We start from the raw sequence: 22753 nt of genomic DNA on the forward strand, positions 1-22753 counted from the left end.
TTCAATCTCGTCTTCAGACATTTCTTTCCCCTGCATTTCCGAGTACACTCAAGTGTCACCTTCCAAGCATGATTTCAGATCTTCGGCCGTACCACGCAGAACATCACTGATCCAAAAGGGTACCTTTGCCCCAGTGGCCCACAGCATGGAGTCACCAACCTTTGGCTGCCTTCTTGGATGTTGAGGACTTCTCTTGAGCCCACTTCGCTCAAAGTCTGCTCCCTGCAGCTCTTTCTTTAACTCAGGTTATTTCTCTGCTCCTTTCTTTGAGCTTAACTTAACTGGATTCATTTCTGATCTGTCTTTGTCTCTTACCTGGGACTTCCTTTTGGAACCTCTTCCTGTCCCCCTCTAGTGTCCTGCTCGCTGGGACATTTACTTAACCATGGCCCTCTGTATCATTTTATTTAGCCTTCACTTTTGTGCCGTTCTTCTTCCTTCTTCACAGGCGCATGGGGCTGATCATTGGCCTGAAGAACAAAAAATACACGGGCTGCGCATGTGCGGCCAGTTCCCAGCTGGTATGCACATGAAAGGCCTGAGGTTTGTCAGGAATCAGAGTTCCCGACCTCTGAAGGAAGGAAGGTAAGTTTGAGTTTCATCATATGCTTCACTGAATAAAGAATAACACGTAACAGAAACGTGCTTGATATGTATGGTTTAGATTTATTTTATCCTTTGGCAATCCTTGGTTTGTGATGAATTAGCATGGTAATGGGAGCAAAATGAAACCTTGATTATCTGTGTTTATATTATTTGAGAATGTTCACAGATGAGGCCAATGGAAGCCAGTTTTTCTTTTCTGTTTAGAGTAAGCTCCTCACTGTCAAGATCAGTGAATGCCATGATTAGCTCACAGCTTGGCAGGAGTAGCAGGTAAAGGTTGTTTGAGGGGACTCAGGTGGGACAGACAGACCAATCAGTAGCATACAGTAACCTCATGACGCTCAATTCATCATTCTTTTATGTACAACTAATATTAGCAGTGATTTTCCTATTGTGCTAAATACATGTTGGGGCAGGGACTCTGGGGAAAGCTTCCAACAACTAGTTGTACAAAGATTTCGTGGAAAAAAGCAATTTCATTTTAGTCACAACTCATTACTTAGCAAAAAATTAAGTTTGATGAAAATTGTATGCGCATCTAGAGTCTGCACTGTTCAAGATTTCGGGCAGTTGCCTTCTGATTATTTTTAAAATATGAGATTCTATTATTATTAGAAATCTGAATTAAAATTTTTCTCATTATCCTGAGCAATCCAGCAATTAAGCCTTGACCCATTACACAATTGAAACCGTGGGCAAATTACCTTCTTTGAGCCAAATTTTGTTTAAATCATTACCAATGATAAAAGGGAGGCGTGCAGATGAAATTTTTTTTTATTATTCATTCATGGGATGTGGGTGCCGCTGGCTAGGCCAGCATTTACTGCCCATCCCTAATTGCCCTGGAGAAAGTGGTGGTGAGCTGCCTGCTTGAACCATTGCAGTCCATGTGGTGTAGGACAATAATGAAATGAAGTTTTTATTGTATGCTTAAATTATAAATTAGCAGAGCATACACCTTTGGTAACTTTTCCTGTTGTTCAGTTTAAAAAATTGTATCCAGCGCTGTAAGCTCATCGATGTCAAATTTGTAACAGGAAAAATGCTAAGTATAATCAATTATGAACACTTCCTACCATAACCAAATCATGCACATTGTTAATCATAGGCTAATCTTTATGGTTTAATTATCTCTTAGCTGCTCAAGGTTCAGGTTTGAAATTATACCAATAATTAAAAGCTTACCAAACATTCAGCTGATCATAAGGTAATTCGCAATGAGGAAGATCATCTTTGTACATTCATCCTAAAAAAGTACCCTCAGTTCAAAAAAAAATTCATGGAGCTTTTGCTCTTACCACACTTCCTCAAAATGTACTGCATAGTCAGTACAAGAGGATATATTTTCCAGGGGCAGGATCTTTCGGATGCCAGGATTTCCCACCTCGTCCCCAAAGAGACAGCGGATCAAAGCACTCCCCACAGCCATTTAATGCTCTGACGAGCGGAGTCTTGATGGAGAGGCTGGGGGAAGAGGGAGCATCTGCTGGGGTCAAACCCAGGGTGGGTGGAGAGAGAGGGAGAATAAGAAGGGGGCAAGGGGGAGCCCCAATGTGGAAAGGAGGCTCTTGAGGGAAGCACACTCCACACCCCTTCCTGTCTGAGGCCCAATAAGGACCTGCTGGGCTTTGAATGTCTCCCACTAGCCTCAAAATTGATGCCATGCAGGAAGCAGCCCTTATGCGGCCAATAATTAGCTGCTCAAGGGCCTCAATTGGGGCCGAGGGCAGTGGGAAGGCCACCTGGGGAATTTTACAAGACCCTTCAGGCCGACAAACCCACTGGCAGGGGACCGTAAAATTCTGTCTAGAGTATATATGTTGCTTTTTTCAAAATATTAGGTGCCAGAGGTAGCATTAGAGGTAAATGTAACCAAAGCATAATTTTCATCAGTGCCTGTTAGGAGTACAAAAGATTTGGAGAGAAGCATAGGAGTGCCAATGCACAAATGAAATTTCATGATGTTCAACTATGCTATAACAGATCTTCTGCAAACAATAAGCAGAATTCCACCTGACAGGAGAAGAGGAGTGTATACCTTTATCCATTCTATTCAGTACAGAATTTCAGAATAATTCTTTTTCTGAAAATAGGCAGAGGTCTAGTTTGTGTGCCATCAACCACCATCACAGATGGCAATACTCTCAAAATATAGATATTCAATTTATCTGTGCAATTGCTACTCTCATTTAATCCACTAGTCTCTATGGGCAGAATTTTGCCCTTGGCGTGCAGGATTCGCAGGGGATGGTCAGGAAGCCGACCGCGAAAGACAGCGCACCACGATTTCACGCTGGCGGGCCAATCGTGTGATACGTGAGCGGCAGTGCTGAGCGCTGCCTGTGCATGCGGGGGGAGGACGGCGAGCAGGCCTAACGCCAACTTCGTGCATGCGTGCGAAAGAGCGCTGAATAATCTCCGAGGCATGGAGCTGCCTCAGGGAGATGAAGAATATATGCAAAAAATTATTAAAGAACAGAAAAATTTAATGAAACATGTCCCCTCATGTGACTTTGTCACATGAGCAAGGACATGTTTTTAAATTAAAGTTTTTATTTCATTTGCATTTGATTTTGGAAACCTCATCCCGCCTGTGGATGAGGATTCCAAAAAAATGCAAAGGCCACTTGGCCTTTTCGCCTGCCCGTCAACGGTTAGATTGAACGGGCAGTGAAAAATTAAGCACAATTGATAACTTAATTTAATAGGCCTTTTAATTGTTGGTGGGAAAGCAGCCGGCTCTGGTGGCACCTGCCAACTGAACCCGCGCGAATGTGTGCTGACGTTGGGATGCTCGGCCAACGTCATCGTGCGTCATTTCATGCTTGGTCAGGTCGGGCGCGCGCCCACCTGCCAAGCTAAGGGTCCTGCCCTATGATTTTGGATTCCAGTAAAGTTGCGAACAAAGGATAGATTTTTCCTTGTAGCCTGCCAAACGACCTAAAGCCATCTTTGCTATTGGTTTGTCTCATGATATTTGTAAGTAATTGCAAGCCAAGTTAAATGTCTAGCTGAAGAGAGCTTTTCAACCGTTAAGCAGAGGTGGGTCTGCAATAATTGAGTTCTTTGAAAATTGTTATCAGATCCCCTCAACCAAGTAAATATAATAGACAATCTGTCTATCTGTTACTGAGTTCTGTCCAACAGCCTGCAGTCATTTGGTCATTGTATTTTTTTGTAAAGGGAATTAAACTTCACTCTCTCTGCTGATTGGCCATCAGCAAAGAGATGCCATTTGATGACAAGATACATAATAGGACCAGCTAGCTTGAACTTTGTACAGAGCTCTGAAAAGAATCACTTTCTGAAATCCGAGACTAAGAATGTAACTGAATGATTCAGAAGTCAACTGCAGGGTCATAAAGTTCTTACTGAGTTGTTATAGCAGCCTCCACAAAAAGACAAGGCTGAGGAGTGCCCGGATAGAAATCTTTAAAATTATGAAGGGGTTCAACGGGGTAGATGTAGTGAAGATGTTCCCTTTTTTGGGTCCATAAGTAAAATGAATGATCATTAAAAATGCAATGAATTCAGGAAAAATTTCTTTCCTCAGTGGTTAGAATGTGGAACTTGCAATTACGAAGTAATTGAGATAAATTGCATAGATGCCTTTAAAGGGAACCTAGGCATGTACATAAGGAAGAAAGAACAGAGGGTTGTTGATAGGATGCAATGAAGTAAGATGGGAGGAGGTACGTGTGGAGCATAAACACCAACATAGATCTGCTGACCAAATGGTCTGTTTCCATGCTGTAAAACTCAATGTAATGTAATCATTTTCGCTAATTTCTATCCAATGGTCACAGCTCGTCAGGACTCTCACATCAAGGAACTGGAGAACAGCCAATATTTGTGGAACCATACTCAATCAAGATTTCAATGCTGACAGGAGAAAAGAGCAGACAAAAATAAAGAGAGAAATATAAAAAACATACACCATTGGCGAAAAATAAATCTAGTAATTTTCAGGATTTTACTAGAATTGTTAAGGACCAATCTAACAAATTGTCTTTAGAATATCATAAATGTATTGAGGAACTGTAAGAATCCACCAGTTTATTAGATTAAAGGCGTAACCAAAGCATTAATAATTTCTTCAACATTTTTAATTAGCTGCTCATTTATAAGCTAAATGAGTCTGCATAATATCATCTTTAACTACCTTTTTCATGAAACTTATGTCCTGCTTTGAGCTCTTGTCTCTTTTTATCTTCAACGCTGAAACATCAGGGATGATTCTAATAAAAAAGAATGACAATACTAGTGGATAATTGCATAGCACTTCAACATAAACAATATCATAGATCTCAAATGTGTTTTTGAAATAATTTTTATATTGTTTTAATTATGGCTGTATCTGACTAGGCTAGTGACATAGTTGCTTTTGTACCAATGATGCCAGCAGGTACACAACCTTTATATGAAATTAAAGAAAACACATTTAATTTGTTGCTAGACCGTTACTATGTACAAAGAGCATTCCCAAAATATAAATGGAACTGTAGATCTTTAAACAATGCACAACAATTACTATATAATGTATAATATTGAAAAAGCAGCAGTGCCTCCAACCAAAATACCTTTGCGAGATATTACAATTCAACACTATACTGGCATACTATAAGATTAGACTTTAGTGTTATACTTATGACTAGCTCTAATAAACCTGTCTATACTGCTGGTACTGGTTTGATACCTGCATATGTTTTACAGGGGTGTAATACAACAGTACTGCTATGTCAGACCACAGTTTTTCTGTTGAATGTCACATTTGATATATTTATTACTTTTTCAGATTTTGAACCAACTGCTGTGCATTTCCAGCATGCTTTGCTTTAATTTCTATCTAAAGCAGGGCTGTCCTACCAACCAAACCAATTTGCACTTACATAGCATCTGGACCTTTACCTATCATTTGTATTCAATATCAAGCAGAACAGTATTTGCTTGATTGCATAAAATGCCTCTCTGAAATTTAAGTATATTTTCCATGGAGTTGTGAAAAAAAGGGGAACTTGTCAACTGAATTGCTATAGTTTGTGCGCTTTGTCCTTCAACGCATTTTTTAACATGCAGATTTCCCAAGCGCCAATTTTTATTGTTGTAATTTTGAACACCAGACACATGATCAATGAGAAAGCCATCATTATTGTTATATGAAAGCTGTTACTATACATATTGAGTCAGTGAGCAGAGGGAGAACATGAAACCAGGAATGGGGATATAAACAGCGTGGAGAAGACGAGCATTCAGTTGGCGAGCAGCAAGAAAGAGAAAGACCAGAGCAGGATATGAACAGTTGGTTTTCTTACTGCCAGTCAAAGGCCACATTCAGAAAGAAAAATAGAGGTGTGACATCAGAAGAAAGCAGAAAGGTGATTGGCTGGTGAGTATTTGTTACGAAGTATACTAATTTTCATAATATTATTCTGGTTTGTTGTAAAGTAGGTTTATGGGTGTGAGTGTAGATGGTTCTGCCTGTGTGATTTAATTACATTTGGAGTCAGGTAGACTGAAAGCTTGAAATTATCAAAAGAAGCTAGGTGTAGGAATGTACTTGAAATGCTAATGAGTAAACATGGATGCTGTCTTAGCATATATGGTGTAAAGGGAATTTGCATTTTTAGATAAGCGAAGGGATTGTTTGGATTTCAAAGGGATGTTAGTATATTTACATCTAGCCAGATAAGCAAGGCTAGGTAGTGTTCATTTTTCCCAAATGTTACTGACAATATTGGCAACATGAGAGCTTTATATAATGGGAAAGGTACAGCTCCAAAGACAGATGGAACAGTAGAATTTACATATTAAAGAGAGAAAAACGTATATAAGGAGAAAGAAAGGCTATTTTGGGGGCCATGTAAGATCTAACAGGTGTGTGAGAAACAACCTTGAAGTAGCCTCCAGCCATTTGTGCATAAGTCTGCTGCGTCTAGTAGCTAAAGTTGGAGAAAGCCATTTGGAATTCCACTGTCAAATGGATACTGTGTTAACTCACTGGGTTTTAAAAAAAAAAATCTAAAATTTATTTTGGACTATTGCCTTAAAGGGGGTGTGTAACTGGGAGTCAGGTTAGTTAGGAATTTTAGGAGTTATAGTATTAAGTGATTGCATTCTTATGTGTGTGCTTGAAATCTTTTATTTTATTAACAACTATTTTAATTTAATTTTTAAAATCTCTAAAGTTCTTGGTAGACTCATTATTTCTGAAGTCAGTGCACACATCTCCTCATAACAAATACAAATTGTATAACCGTTGTGATAGCATGACCAACTTTCCCTTGTGGATTTGGTTTGCTTGGCACACATCATCTGCCATGTCATAACAGTATTTCATATTTATTTTATCCAGAGAATAAAGTGGTCTTTTTAAAAAAAATAAGGCTTATTACTACCAGTATGGTGTATTAAGTATTAGTGGGATTTCTCAATAATAGTAAGGTTTATTAAAATTGGTAAGGTTTATTGATATTAATAAAATTTATTAGTATTGATAAAGGTTTATTCGCAGTAATAAGATTTATCAGAAGTAACAAGGTTATTAACTAACAGAGAAATGGCAGGGTTGCTCCAACCTCTGGAGTGCATATCCCGTGCTCTGTGGAAACATCAGGACACTTTCCATGTCCTGGATAGCCATTTGTGCCACAAGTGTCGTCAGTTGCAGCAGCTTGAGCTCTGTGTTTTGGAACTTGAGCAGCAGCTGGCATCACAGTGATGCATCTGAAAGGTTGAAGGCTTCTTGATTAGCACGTTTTTAGATGTGGTCACTCTGCAGCTTAAGAGTGTACAGGGAGAGGGGGAATAAATGACCACCAGACAATCAAGTAGAAACAGACAGGTGGTGCGAGCCCCCTGAGTGCATCCCACTCTCCAACCAGTATTTAGTTCTGAATACTGATGAGAATGATACTCAAATAATGATCAAAGCCAAGTCCAAGGCACCACGGGTGGTTCAGCTGTACAGGGTGGGTACAAGAGTGGAAGAGCAATACTGATAGGTGATTCCATAGTTACAGGAATAGATAGGCATCTCTGCAGCTGCAAACGTGAATCCAAGATGCTGTGTTTGTTACCTTCTTGGTGCCAGGATCAAGGATGTCACTGAGCAGAGACCCTGAAGAGGGAGGGTGAGTAACCAGCAGTCATGGTCCACATGGGTACAAATGACATAGGCAGAAAGATGGATGTGGTCCTGCAGTCAGAATTTAGGGAGCTAGATTGGAAATTAGCAAGCAGGATGTTAAAAGTAGTGATCTCTGGATTACACTCAATGCCACGTGCAAATGGGAAGATAATAAGATTTATTAGTAATAAGTAATAAAATTTATTGGTACTGATAAAGGTTTACTCGTAGTAAGATTTATTAGAAGTAACAAGGTTATTAACTAACAGAGAAATGGCAGGGCTGCAGTGTGCCTGGAAAGATGGTGCAGGAGGAAGTGTTTTAGATTCTTGGGACATAGGGACCATCCCTGGGGTGAAAACAGGAGCTGTACAGGCCAGAAGGGTTGCACCTGAATAGAGCAGGGGCTGAGCTCCTTCCTGGTGCTATTGGGGAAACTTTATCTAAGTTGGCAGGGGTATGGCAACCAGGAGATAATATCAGAGAGGAATACCAAGGTGCACAGAATACAGGCAGAGTAGGGAAGAGCAAGTTATTAGGTGTGGTCAGACTGTGGGAGAAAGTAATGAAGTCTGAATAAGGGTTACTGTGCAGGTCTGTGAATGGACAGATTGTATGTGGAAAATAAGATTGGTTGTAACAGGTGCAGATTGCCAAATACAATATTGTGGCTATAACAGAGGCCTAGCTCAAAGGGGGGCAGGACTGGGTGCTAAATATTCCTGGATGCAAGGTGCTCAGGAGAGATAGGAAAAGAAGAAAAGAGGGAATGGTGGCAGTATTGATTAAGGAGAGCATTACAGTGCTGGAGAAAGATGATGTCCCAGGGAGTCAAGGGCAGATTGATTTGGCTGAAGCTAAGGAATAAAAAGGATGCAATTACATTGCTCCGTATAATCTATAGGCCACCAATTACATCGAAGGATGTAGAGGAACAAACTTGCAAAGAGAGTTGCAGAAGTTAGCGTTGTCATGATGGGGGACTTTAATTATCTAACCATAGACTGGGATAGTAGTAGTGTAAAGTTCAGGGAGACAAGTGCTTCTGGAGTGTGTCCAGGAAAATTTTCTACAGCAGTATATTTCCAGTCCAATGCAAGAGGAGGCACTGCTAGACCTGGTTCTTGGGAATGAGGGAGGCCAAGTGGATCAAGTGTCAGTAGGACAATATTTAGGGCGCAGTGGTCATTGTATTATATAAGGTTTAGACTGACTATGGAAAAGGTCAAAGACAATCCAGAGTAAGAATAATTAACAGGGGGAAAGCCAACTTCAATGGGGTAAGAATGGATCTGGATCTAATTAATTGGAGTCAAAGGTTGGCAGGAAAAGTGGTAGCTGACCAATGGGCTACATACAAAGGAGGGAGAGTTCAGGCACAGTCAAGGTATATCCCCTCAAAAGGGAAAGATAAGGCAAATAAAGCCAGAGCTCCCTGGATGACGAGAGAGATAGAAATTCAGATAAAGAAGAAAAAGTGTGCTTATGGCAGATGTCAGATAGAAAATACAATTCAGAAGCAGGCTGAATATAGAAGGTTCAGAGGGGATGTGTAAAAGCAAATAAGAGAAACAAAGAGGGAGTATGAAAAGAGACTGGCATCCAACACAACAGGGAATCCCAAAGTCTTCTAGAGGCACATAAATAGTAAAAGGGTGGTAAAAGGAGTAGGGCCGATTACGGACCAAAAAGGGGATTTATACATGGAGGCAGTGGGCATTGCTAAGGTATTAAATGAATAATGTGCATCTGCCTTTACCAGGCCAGGTGAAAGAGGAGGTAACTCAGCCACAAAAGGATTTAAAATTGATAGGGTGGCAGTATTGGAGAGGCTATCTGCACTTAAAGCTGATAAGGCACCAGGGCCGGATGAAATGCATCCAAGGACACCGAGGGAAGTGGGAGTGGAAATTACGGAGGCACTGGCCATAATTGTTTAACCTTCCTTTGAGCCGGGTAGTGCCAGAGGACTAGAAAATTGCAAAAGTTACACGGTTGTTCAAAAAAGGGTGTAAAGATAAGTCCAGCAACTACAGACCAATCAGTTTAACTTCGGTGGTGGGGAAACTTCGAGAAAAATAATCCGGGACAAAATTAATAATCACATGGACAAATGTGGGTTAATTAAGGAAAGTCAACACAGGTTTCTCAAAGGAAAATCATGTTTAACTAACTTGGAGTGTTTTTGAAGAATTAACAGAGAAGGTTGATGTGGGCAAAGCTGTTAATTTCATGTACATAGACTTATGAAAGGCATCTGATTCAGTGCCACACAACAGACCAACAGACTTGAGAGTTCATGGATAAAAGGAACAGTAGCAACATAGGTATGAAATTGGCTGAGTGACAGGAAACAGCAAGTGTTGGTTAATAGGTGTTTCGCAGACTGGAGGAAGGTTTGTAGTGGAGTTCCTCAGAGGTTGGAGTTGAGACTCTTGCTTTTCCAGATATATACTAATGACCTAGACCTTGGTGTAGAGGGCACAATTTCAAAGTTTGCTGATGATATGAAACTTTGAAGCATTGTGAACTGTGATGAGGATAATGTAGAATTTGAAAGGGACATAGACAAATGGGTGGAATGGCAGACAGGTGGCAGATGAAGTTCAATGCAGAGGAAATGTGAAATGATTCATTTTGGTAGGAGGAACATGGAGAGGCAATATAACATAAAGGGGTACAATTCTAAAGGGAGCAGCACAGGGCCTTGGGTGTCCATGCACAGAAATTATTGAAGGTGGCAGAAGAGAGCAGTTAATAAGGCATACAGTATCCTAGGCTTTATTAATAGGGGCATAGGTTAAAAGAGCAAGGAGGTTATGTTGAGCTTGTTTGAGGCACTCGGTCAACCTCAGCTGGAGTACTGCGTCCAATTCTGGGTGCTGCACTTTAGGAAGGATGTGAAAGCATTGGAGAGAGCGCAGAAAAAAATTGCAAGAATGGTTCTAGGGATGAAGAACTTCAGTTATGAAGATAGATTGGAGAAGTTGGGTCTGTTTTCCCTGGAGAAAAGACAACAGAGAAGATTTGATAGAGGTAATCAAGATCATGCATGATTTTTATAGAGTAGATAGGAAAAAACTATTCCCACTCATGAAAGGATCAAAAACGAGAGGGCACAGGTTTAAAGTATTTGGCAAAAGAAGCAAAAACGATACAAGAGAAAACTTATTCATGCAGGGAGTGGTTAAGGTTTGGAAAGCACTGCCAGAGAGTGTGTGGTTGAGGCAGGTTCAGTTGACACATTCAAAAGGGAAGTAGACAGTTATTTGAAAAGGAAGAATATGCAGGGTTACAGGGAGGAAGTGGGAGAATGGCACTGAGGCAACTGCTCATTCAGTGAGCCAGTGCAGACATAATTGGCCAAAAAGCCTCAATGCTGTAATAATTCTGTGATTGTGACATATGATACAATTAACTGCACCTTATACGGGCAGGAGGGGAATAATGTATAATCCATATGAGGGAATTATATGCAAAGTTAGGGAAGCCAAGCTATATGCAAGTTTCTTTTTGATTCATGCAAGAACAAACTATTTTATAGCATCCAAAAGTGTCAGTAAAATTTCCATAGTAATTCGATCTTCAAAAATGTCTGCATAAACCAGTCTTCCCTTTAGAAGAAACTGTTTGAGATTTTAATTTGCTCAAATTCTAGAATGATTTTATCTCCATATAAAGATCCAGCCAGATTTTGTCAGTATTGTATTCCTTTCTTACAAATAATGTTTTTTTTAAAAAAATGAACAGGGTCACATTTACAAGATCTTCACTGTGAGATAATTCATATTGCAACAGGAAGTTTGTGTTTCTCATTCAAGTAGAGGACACACATGAACAAAATATACAAGCATCCATACATAGAGTTATTCTAACAAAAAAAATTACCTCATTCCTTTGAGTTTTGCCTTGTTCTCATGACGATCGATAAGATTATGTAGAATGAGTAGCACGAGTTGCCTTAGTTCACTATCTTCCATTAGAGAAACTGATAGTATGGGCTCTAAAAATGGAGACGGAAGCGCAGCTGCTATACTTTTGGCTTTATACCCTGAAGTCACCTAGCATTAATGAGAGAGTAAACAAATAAATTCATTACCCCAAGTCTTCTTCAGATTTCTACAGGCTTTTAAAAAGACAGGCCGAATGAGCCATTCTTCTTCCAGTTCACTCGTCCTCTAGTTCATCCTCGCATTTCTGATTAGCAAGATGCTTATTTCAGAGACACCTTTATCAAAATAAGCTGCTGATTTCTTGTGTACATCTACTGCTAAAATTAGAAGTGTTTTTTTTTGGTCCTGGCTTTCTGTACCAATGTTGGTGAAACAGATCTCTGCTGCATAAATTTTCAGAGTAAAGATTAGTTGTAAAATGGCAATAATGGCTCCTTGCTCTATAATTATGTTTCAGGCTTGCAATATATTCCCACATGGAAAAATAACAAAAACACTAATCTATTGATCACATCTCACAGATTGCAAAAAAGCTTCTGCCAAAGTGTGCCAACATCTATCGATTAATTGTTCTTCTGGCCTCTTTTTATTGGGATTGCATATAGTCAACCTGTTGGTCCATAGGATGCTACAGATGTTCTATATTTGGATCCATTGCTGATTTCCCTTGATTTTTGTCCCCTGAATTTTATCTTTACACCATTTTGATCATTTTCTAAGGCAATATATAGAAACCCTCTAATCATCTGGAAATAGCTGAATATGCCTCAGTGCTTGAACATTAACACCACACATGAATTTATATGCATTAAAATGGATGCAATTCATTATTTGTAAGAGTTTCCAATCTTAATGGAGCCAGTGTAGAAATGCAAAATAGAAGCAAGACCCCATTCATTCAGTTTGGAGAGGAGAGGGGATTTTTTTTCATTAATTTATGGAATGTGAGCTACTCTGGCAAGGCCAGCATTTTCTGCCCATACCTAATTGCCCTGGAGGAGGTGGTGAGCTGCCTTCTTGAGCCGGTACAGTCCATTTGGTGTTGGGAGGGAGTTCCAGGATTTTGACTCTATGGCAGTAAAGGAATGCTGATATAGTTCCAAGTTAGGAAGGTATGTGGTTTGGAGGGGAACCTGCAAGTGCTAATGTTCCAATGCGTCTGCGGCTCTTGCCCTTCTAGGTGGTCGAGTTCACGTGTTTGTTAAAGGAGGCTTGGTGAGTTGCTGCAGTGCATCTTGTAGATGGTACACACTGCTGCCAGTGTGTGTCAATGTTGGAGGAGCAAATGTTTAAAGTGGTGGATGAAATGTCAACCAAACGAGCTGCCCCATCTTCTATAGTGTCGAGCTTCTGTTGGAACTACACTCATCCATGCAAGTGGAGAGAATTTTATCACATTCCTGACTTGTGCGTTGTAGATGGTGGACAGACAACGGAAAGTCAGCAGGTGAGTTACTCACCGCAAAACTCCCAGTTTCTTGTAGCCACAGTATTTCTCTACAACTGGTCCAGTTCAGTTTCTGGTCAATGGTAGCAGAATGATGATAGTGGGGGATTCAATTATTGTAATGCTATTAAATGTCAAAGGGGAGGTGCTAGATTCTCTCTTGTTGAATATGATCATTGCCTGGTACTTGTGTGTGGTGTGAATTTTACTTACTACTTATCAGCCCAAGCCTAAATATTGTTCAAGTCTTGCCGTACATGGATACAGATTGCTTCAGTATCAGAGGCGTCATGAATGGTACTGAGCACTGCAATCATCAGCGAACATTCCCACTTCTGACATTATGATGGAGGGAAAGTCATTGATGAAGCAGCTGAAGATGGTTGGGCCTAGGACAGTATCCTGAGGAATTCCTGCAATGATGTTCTGGGGCTTGGATGATTGGCCTCTAACACCACAACCACTTTCCTTTGTGCTAGGTATTCTCCTTAGGCAGCCTCTTGTGGTTGAGGATGACCTGCTTCCACTCCAATTCAATGGGTTCTGAAATGACCGATAAGTCCAATGCTTGATCTGTAGACTCTGCCACATGCAAGACAGGACTTGCTTAAAGGATTAGGTAGATGGGTTGTTTGGAGGTTTGTGCGCTCCCTCGGACGCCTCAATTGTGCCTCTGCATGACTCCAACCAGTGGAGCATTTTCCCTCTGATTTCCATTGACGTCAATTTTGCTAAGATTCCTTGATGCCACACTCAGTCAAATGCTGCCTTGATGTCAAGGGCAGTCGCTCTCACCTCAATTCTGCAGTTCAGCTCTTTTGTTCATGTTTAGACTGAGGCTGTAATGAAGTCAGGAGCCGAATGGCCCTGGTAGAACCCAAACTGAGCATCAGTGAACAGGTTATTGCTCTGTAAATGCTGCTTGAAAGCATTGTTGATAACATTTTCCATCGCTTTCCTGATGATCGAGTAATGATGGGGCAGTAATTGGCCAGATTGAATGTGTCTTGTTTTTTTGTGGACAAGACAAAACTAGGCAATTTTACACATCGTCAGGTAGATACCAGTGTCAGAGTTGTACTGGAACAGCTTGGCTAGGGGCACAGCTAGACCTGGAGCACAAGTCTTCAGTACTACTTCTGAGATGTTGTCAGTGCCTACAGCCATTGCTGTATACAGTCAACTGTTTACATAGGAACCTAGGACTTGGGAGTAGGCCACTAAGCCCTTCGGGTCTGCTCCACAATTCAATAATATCTTGGCTGATCTGGTTGTTGCCTGAACTCTACTTTCCCATCTGCCTCCCATAACCCTCAACTCCCTTATCTATCAAAAATCTAACTCAGCCTTAAATAAATTCAATGATCCATATTCCACTGCTCTCTGGGGAAGAGAATTTCGCCGACTAATGACCCTCAGAGAAAAAAATTCTCATCTCAGTCTTAAAATGGAGACTTCTGATTCTTAAACTGTCCCCCCTAAAAATTGTAGATAGCTTCAAATCATATTTTCAGGTTACAATTAGAGTTTAGATAGCAACACATGTAGAGTGACGAAAAATGTGCTGGAATATTAGTAAATGTGAAATAATTTCTAAACTTGTTCAAAAGAAAGTTCTAATTATAACTGCTATTACTCATTTCTTCATTAACTAAAATATATAAAAATTTCCTTTCCTCTCTCAAAATGCAATTGCACTGCATGAAGCATTAATAATGTGAAGACAGAGTTCTTGTACTCTACTTTTCTAGTTTATTTTTCCAGTTCCTGTACATATCCAAGAGTATTAATTTAATGAAGAATACTTTACATGGAACTCAAGTGGTGAAAGTGCCATGCTCTAATGGAAACTCGAGTATAATTATGCAAACGTCCTTGGATATGATGCAAGGGTTGCCAATGTTACACCTCTGGTCAAAAAGGGACAAAGGAATAAATGAGCCAACTATAGACCAACAGCCAAATGTTAGTTGTATATAAAGCTTTACAATCTGTAATAAAAAGACATGTTAATAAAGGACAGTCAATGTGGATTTCTCAAAGATAAGCTCTGTCCAACTAATCTTGTAGGATTTCTTAGTGGAAATAACAATACTGATAGGAAAGTAGTACATGCCATGCATGTGGATTTTCAAATGCCAGTTAAGAGACCATACAGGAAGCCTGGTGTCAAGATTAAGGCATAGTGTATTTAAAAGGAATTTGGCAATATGAATAGGAAAATAAAGAACAGGAAAAAAGTAGTGAACAAGGGGTGTTTTGGCTCTGCAGGGATATAATCCTTAGTATTCCCTCAGCCGTGCATATATGTGAAGAACACTTGTAAGCAACCTCAGGGGGGGAGAGTTACATTTGTAGATTGAATAGATAAATGTCAAATGAAATTGCATGGGGAAAAAACGTCAGGGGATGTATGCTGGGAAGAAGGATAAGAACAAAATTTGTGCATTGAATATTAACACTTTAAAAGGGATAGAGCAGCAAACCAACTTGGAAAATTTAGATGCACATATCTTTAAAAGATATAGGAAATTGCACTTGAGGCCTAGCTGTTGGGCAGCATGAAGCATGCTGCAGGCTGAGACTAGGCCAAGGTCTGCTGACTGGTGGAGGCAGATAGTGGAGACAGTGACCAAGACTGGGAAAGGTACTAAAGACTGCTAGGCTCTAGAGAGAAAGCTGCAGATTGGGCCAAGAAAAATGCAGAATGAGAAAAACAGGCAGTGAGAGGCTGAAGCTGACCAAGTGTTGGCAGGGGAATGTTGAAGGGAGCTTGGGAACTAGTAAGACATTTCAAAAGAGGTTTTTAAATTTAAATTTTCTACTTTCAACAGCCAGAAGGGAGACCAAATTACTTTCAAGTGTCCCTCATGTATAAATGGGAAACAAACTGGTGACTAATCTGAGAAACAGTTCAGACATTTGCTCCACAGAACCATCTATGTCTATGGTATGCAATTACTCAACAGTATGCAACAATATATAACAGGAAAAAGTCAATAAGTACGAAGGATCAAAAATCACCAGCACTGGAAAGATGATTTGTGGGCAGAAGGCACCTGCTGTACACAAGTTATAAGGAAATATATTGAATTATGCATCAAAAACACAAATGCATACATACTTAACTTACATCGCTTATGATTTCTTACTGCTGTGCTGCAAACATTTTGAAAGCCCTCCATGACATCAAGCACTTCAAGATTATGCTTTCATATATATGCAGGAAAATGTGTTACAACTGTATTCTGAAATTCTTTTTGCATGCCTCATTTTTGCTAAAATTGTATGAACTTTAAAGATAATTGACTGCTATAGTTCCTGCTGTAAAAACATGCACAAATAGAAAACTTCTGTTAAATTCTACATATGAAGCAGAATTGAGAAGTGCACCAAAAATTGTCGGTCTCCAAAAAAAAAGAAAAAAAACTTCAAAAAAGTTATTACTCACTGAACAGTTAAAGTTATATCTATGATTAGTGTGTGTAGGTTAATCTGTTTTATGATTAGGAATTGAAATGGTGTTAAGCACAGAACCAGAAAGGGGGACTTATATGGGTTACTGACTAGAATTATTTCCTCAACAACTAACGTTCAAGTTAATTGAACAGATACCATGAAAGTAATTTTTCAACTTTTGGTTAGAGCTTCATAATTAATTCTTACCATAAGGAGAGATCTCAGAAGCATGACTTGGATGGTTCTTGTTCCCCGCTCTCTATAAAGGATATAAGGATTTAAAATCTTGTGTCAAGTAATTTATTTTGCATGTTAACATATGACTGAATATTTTAAGAGATCAGAAAAGATCACATTAAAGTGATCGGTGTGCATCAAATGCACAGAGCTAGGGCTAATCACAGCCAGAAACAGAATTTTAAAAAGGAAATTAAATGACATGATTTGCCCAACATGAATAATGGAACCTTTAAAATCACAATTTAAAAACATTCTGATTTAAAACAGCTCATCATAAACAAGTATGACATTAGACAGTACATCTGTATTGCATTCCATTCAGTCAATAGCTAATATTTGTATTTTAAGCCGTTTGTTCCACAATCTTAGTTCTCAGGTAACTCTAATCTTATAGTCCTATGTACCACTTTAGCATTACCACTCTCATCTCAATTTCATCCTAAAGTTATACTCTCCCAAAAAGGCAATGCACTTTCATGTATTCTTTCAGTCTCCTTTGAAGAATTAAGTTTCATATTTATTCAATATCATGAAATTCATTCAAAAGGGGAGTAAATAAAGCCAGCTAATTAATTTCCAATAAAAAAATTCCATGCTGCTTATAACAATATTCACTCTTAACATAAATCTTAAATTTAGGTAACCAGAGAACTTGTATCATAGTTCAGTGAACAAAAACAGTTACTGTTATTCTTATTTAGAAATGATGCTATAGTGTTTAATAAGTGTTGATGCTCAGGAGCATTTTTCCACAATTCCCCTACAATCAGGGATTCAGTACAATTAAAGCAAAGTCAACTTCCTTGAACAGCAGCATCAAACATAGTATTACTGGGAGGATCAGCAAGTCCATGACTTTGTGGGCCTAATTTTCATTAGGAAAAGTAAAAATGAAAAGCTTGGCAGGGAATATACACAAACCTCTGGAGAACAGTGGGATATGATGAAAACAATGGGCTTCAAAAGCAAATTTAATATTTTCTGGGGGATTTTGCAGGCTCTGATAATTTTGCATCCGTTTGAAATAGACTAATGCACAAACCGATCTTCATATCCATGTAGAATACTTCATTTAAATGGGCAAAATTTCATGACAGACCCCAGAAGGAACTGACTGCTGCATTAAAACTCAGTAATAATGTTTGATATTGTGTAACAAAGTACATCTTGGCAAACTCTGTCCCATGAGCAGAACTTTAAGGTCGCTATTTTTTTGGTTGGCTGGAGGTCTGCAACGAGCCTGCTTGAGCCTTGGGTGGGAAGGCTGGAGTGGGAGAGAGCCTCCATCACATGCCCCCTTTTTCAATCAGAGGCTCCCCCACCCCCAGGCACCTAACATCTGATCCCCAGCCTCCTGGCCTCTGCACTCCAGCCCACAGCAGAGCCTCCCATCCTTGCCCTACCGAAAACAACCCATCTTACCAGTCATCTGGCTCCTCTTCTTCAGGACTGAATGCAGTGCCAACAGTGATCACTACTCACAGTGGCGCTGCTGGGACCAGAGACCTGCCAGTCAAACAGATTGGGATTTACTCCCTAAATGGGGAGAGAAAGTCCATCTCAAGCTAATTAATGGTTCTCAGAATGTTAAATGGCTGCAGAGCAGCCGGAGTGGAGGTGAGTTTTACCGCGATTTTTTTAGTGCCAGAATGGGAAACCCCAACAACTTTAAAATCCTGTCCCATGTCTGATTCCACCACTTAAAGGAAAAAAGAACACGTCACCTTTGTCGTCTCTAACTTGAGAAATTTGAGCTACCTGTTGGTATACTGCTGCAGAACATGAAGGCTGCTGCGCAATGGAGAAAATGCAAATAAGCTTATTAACTAAATATCTAAACATACACCAAATACCTTGGCTGGGCCTACACTGACGTTGGGTCAAACTCCTGATATTCCCTAACACCATCACAAGAAAAGCCTTGGCAATTCATAGAGAAGGTCAATCACCACCTCGTCAATAAATGCAACCTAGCTAGCATTACTCACACGCTGAAGATCAGATGAAATTTGTTAAATGTCATTTTATTGTAAATTGACAGATCTACTTAGTTATAAATAGGGCAAAAGTGGTGTAGACACATTTTCCTCAAATCTTGACAATCATAATTGCAGTAAAAATTAAAGTCAAAGCGGGAAGAATGGGAATGCAGTTCCCATATTATTGCATTATTTGCAGCAAAAGTTTTATCATCTGACAGGCTTCCCAAGAATCCAGCTGTAAATGGAACCCATATGGTCATCAGAGTTCCACATTTCAACCTCAACGCATTAATTGACAAGAAAGGGTGTTATTTCTTAAAGGTACAATCACAGAAGTATAATTCTGCACATTAATGCCCATTATGTAGGGAGCAGCAATTGTGTGACAGTCCAGAGTGTCTGCATTATTTAACAGTTCTGATGGAGCAAACAGATGTCTATTGGGAGACCAGGGGTACCCTTTATAGCCATGGCATATGACCCCAAAAAGAAACTCCCTCACAGTAGCAAAGTGCAAATATAATGAAGCTCATGCCACTATTTAGGATGCTCAAGTGGGTTGTTACCCCATAGTCCATTCAAAGTATTCATCAAAAATTGCCATCAAAAGAGTGAACATGCTGGATTGGGTGTGCACCCATAGGCTGGAATTCCGCCCTAGGGCGGAATGGCAGGTGGGGAGGTAGTGTAAAATTGGGGATCAGGGAAGTAGCGCTGTTTACCTGCCACTGGCCACATCTGTTGAGATTCTACCAGTCGTTGGGAAGGTGTTGGGTAGCCCACTAAATGGCAGACCAATTAATGGCCACTTAAGGCTCTCCTCCCACCATTGGGATTGTACCCGCGATGGGGGTGGCCAGTTCCAACTATTCAGACTGCCAAGTGAAACCTGGCAAGGGGAGGGTGTCTCCTTTCCGGGCCCCTTATGCTTGAGCTGTCAACTCTTCCGTCAACTGTTTCTCTCTTCCCCTCCCGGTCAACCTGTCAAACCTCGCCGACTCTCCTCTTACCCCCCTCATCAGGGCCTGCCAACCTGGCCCATGCAAGAGCCCTGACTCACCTTTCTTTCCAGCTCCGTCACAGCACACTCCCAGTGGCGCTGCTGGGTACAGTGATATGATGACATGTACCTTTAATGGGGTGTATCTTAAACTACTGTCAAGCACTACCACCTCCAGACAGGATATGATGTATTAGTCCCATGACTTGTAGTTAGTCTGCAAGTAGCAGTGGCAGAGATTAGATGTACAATACTTAGCCTTTCAGTGAATACTATCTGTATACAGTCTGTAACACTGCTAGCCATTTGATTAGCTGGAAGCTCTTGGAGGCAGAACTTCCTCCTCGCTGGGGCGTAAAGTTCAGCCCAAAGGCAGAGGATGATGAAAAGCAGGACAGCATGGAACTGACACACTAGTAGGGAGATTGGAATATCCTTAACTTTATATAATGACTGCTAGGCTTTATAAATGATTATATTTAAACTGTCTTTTTAATTTAAGGCAAAACATAATGCCCTGAAATGGGCGGGATGGTGTGAAGTTGTACGAAACTCTGCATGGCAATAAGCCTAAATGACCTGGTTGCTATGGAGACAGGGCCCAGGTCAAAACTTATTCAAAGTTAGATGTGAGCATTAACGCTGGGACACAAAGGGAAAAACAGCTGGCCTTACTGCTGCAGACTCTGAGTCAGTCAGTCCAAAGGAATTGGGAAAAAGAGAACACACAACAGGTGCTACTATGCCAAGCAGAAGAAAAGGACTGTTCTTAGGTCAACTACCCAGCAAAGAGCTGGTGAGGATAGAACCCATGGCCAAGGAATCAGGGATTGTGAAAAGATAGTGACCATGGAATCACCAGACAGAACTTTACAATAGGAAGTCCATTTGATTATGCTCAAAGGGTTGAGTGAAGAGGATTTGGCTTAAAAGGACACTGGAAGATTCACCTTGGGAAAGCAGGGAGAAGGGATCGTGTTAATGCTGGGAGGAGTTGGACTTTAAATTTAAGACTACATGTCTACCAAGAGTGGATATAACGTATAAACATGACATAGTGTTTTCCATTATTTTAACAAATTAAGGGGGGATATTTTTTCTGTAGCTTAGTGTATCAGTTGCCCAAGTAATGTTTAGTTGCTGTAGATTTTATTTGATTTATGACAGTAAAAGCATTAAAATGTGAAATCTTGTCATGTGATCCTTTGAATAAATCACTAGGATTTCATATCTCAAAGTTATTGGTCACTATTGGGAATGTGATATTTAGACAACTACTACAGTAATGGACTACTCCTGCAGTAACAACTTTGGCTTTCCATATGCATGCCTGAATGTCGTAGACCCAAGAACATTTCTCTCATCTCTCCATTCAAGTTGGTTGACTATATTTCAGGTCCCTATAATCAACTACACCCTTTCAACAACTCTACCCAAAAAGAGAAATAAAAAGAATATTTAGTCAATACCATAAACACAAGATATTTGGGAACATATGCATGAATTACAACAAATATTCATTCCTGTTTGGTGCAAAAATATAACAGGAAAGGTGGCTCAACCATAGATTACAAAATATAAATTAGGGATAGTATTAAATCCAATGAGGAAAAAGCAGCAAGTCTGAGGATTGGGAGCTGTTTAGAATTCAGCAAAAGTGGACAAAAAGATTGATCAAGAAGGGGAAAATGGAGTATGAGAGTAAACTTGCAGGGAACATAAAGACTGACTGCAAAAGCTTCCATAAATATGTGAAGAGAAAAAGATTAGCAAAGACAATTGTAGGTCCCTTACAGTCAGAAAAGGGGGGAAATTATAATGGGGAGCAAAGAAATGGCAGAAGAATTGAACATATATTTTGATTCTGTCTTCACAAAAGAGGACACAGATAATTTTCCAGAAATGTTAGGGAACCAAGGGTCTAGTGAAAGGTGGGAATTGAAGAAAATCGGTATTTGTAAAAAAAAAGTGCTAGAGAAATTAATAGGGTTAAAGGCTGAAAAATCCCCAGGGCCTGATAATCTACATCCCAGGGTACTAAAGGAAGTGGCCCTGGAAATATTGGATGCATTGGTGGTCATCTTCCAAAATTCTATAGACTATGGAGCAGTTCCTACAGATTGGAGGGTGATAAATGTAACCCCACTATTTAAAAAAGGGAGAGAAAAAACAGAATTACAGACCAGTTAGCCTTACATCAGTAGTGAGGAAAATGCTAGAGTCTATTATAAAGGACGTGATAACAGAGCACTTGGAAAGCATTAACGGGATTAGACAAAGTCAGCATGGGTTTATGAAAGGGAAATCATGCTTAACTAATCTACTGGAGTTTTTTTTGAGGACGTAACTAGTAGAATAGATAAGGAATGCGGTGTATTTGGCTTTCAAGAAGGCTTTCGATAAGGTCCCACATAAGAGGCTAGCGGGATATGGAGAGAAAGCAGGAATATGGCGTTGAGATCGAGGATCAGCCATGATCATATTGAATGGCGGAGTAGGCTCGAAGGGCCGAATGGCCTACTCCTGCTCCTAGCTTCTATGTGACACTCAAACTTACCTTTTCCAATTCTTCTAGATAGGGATAAACTATCCCCACTGGCGGAAGGGTCAAGAAGCAGAGGGCATTAATTAAAGTGACTAGCAAAAGAACAAGAGGTGGCATAAAGAAAAACTTTTTAACGCAGTGCGTGGTTATGATCGGAATGCACTGTCTGAGTTTGTGGATGCAGATTCAACTGTGGCTTTCAGATAATTATCCAATTCCTCTTTGAAGAGAAAAGATTTGCAGGGCTACGGGGAAAAGTAGAGAAGTGGGGGTAATTGAATTACTTTCGCAGAAAGCCAGCACAGACACATTAGGTTGAATGGTATTTTGTACTGTAACTGTCTTTTGATTCCACAGACTGACCAAAAAAAGTAGTCATCTGCTCAAAGTCAATG

At 40.1% G+C, this 22753-nt stretch overlaps 1 protein-coding gene across 4 annotated transcripts in view; it reads right to left on the reverse strand.

The window, feature by feature from the left end:
* The window catches only part of efr3a (EFR3 homolog A (S. cerevisiae)), a 264071-nt gene that overhangs the window by 62455 nt on the left and 178863 nt on the right, over window positions 1–22753 (reverse strand). For all 4 annotated transcript variants that reach the window (XM_078540592.1, XM_078540593.1, XM_078540590.1 and 1 more), the window contains 3 exons: window positions 16799–16850; window positions 11621–11793; window positions 4769–4844 (listed from right to left, as the gene is read on the reverse strand). In XM_078540592.1, coding sequence (XP_078396718.1) covers window positions 4769–4844; window positions 11621–11793; window positions 16799–16850 — 301 coding nt within the window. The remainder of the gene's footprint in view (window positions 1–4768; window positions 4845–11620; window positions 11794–16798; window positions 16851–22753) is intronic.

This window comes from Cetorhinus maximus, chromosome 4 (assembly GCF_964194155.1).
Source record: "Cetorhinus maximus chromosome 4, sCetMax3.hap1.1, whole genome shotgun sequence".
NCBI classification, from domain to species: domain Eukaryota; kingdom Metazoa; phylum Chordata; class Chondrichthyes; order Lamniformes; family Cetorhinidae; genus Cetorhinus; species Cetorhinus maximus.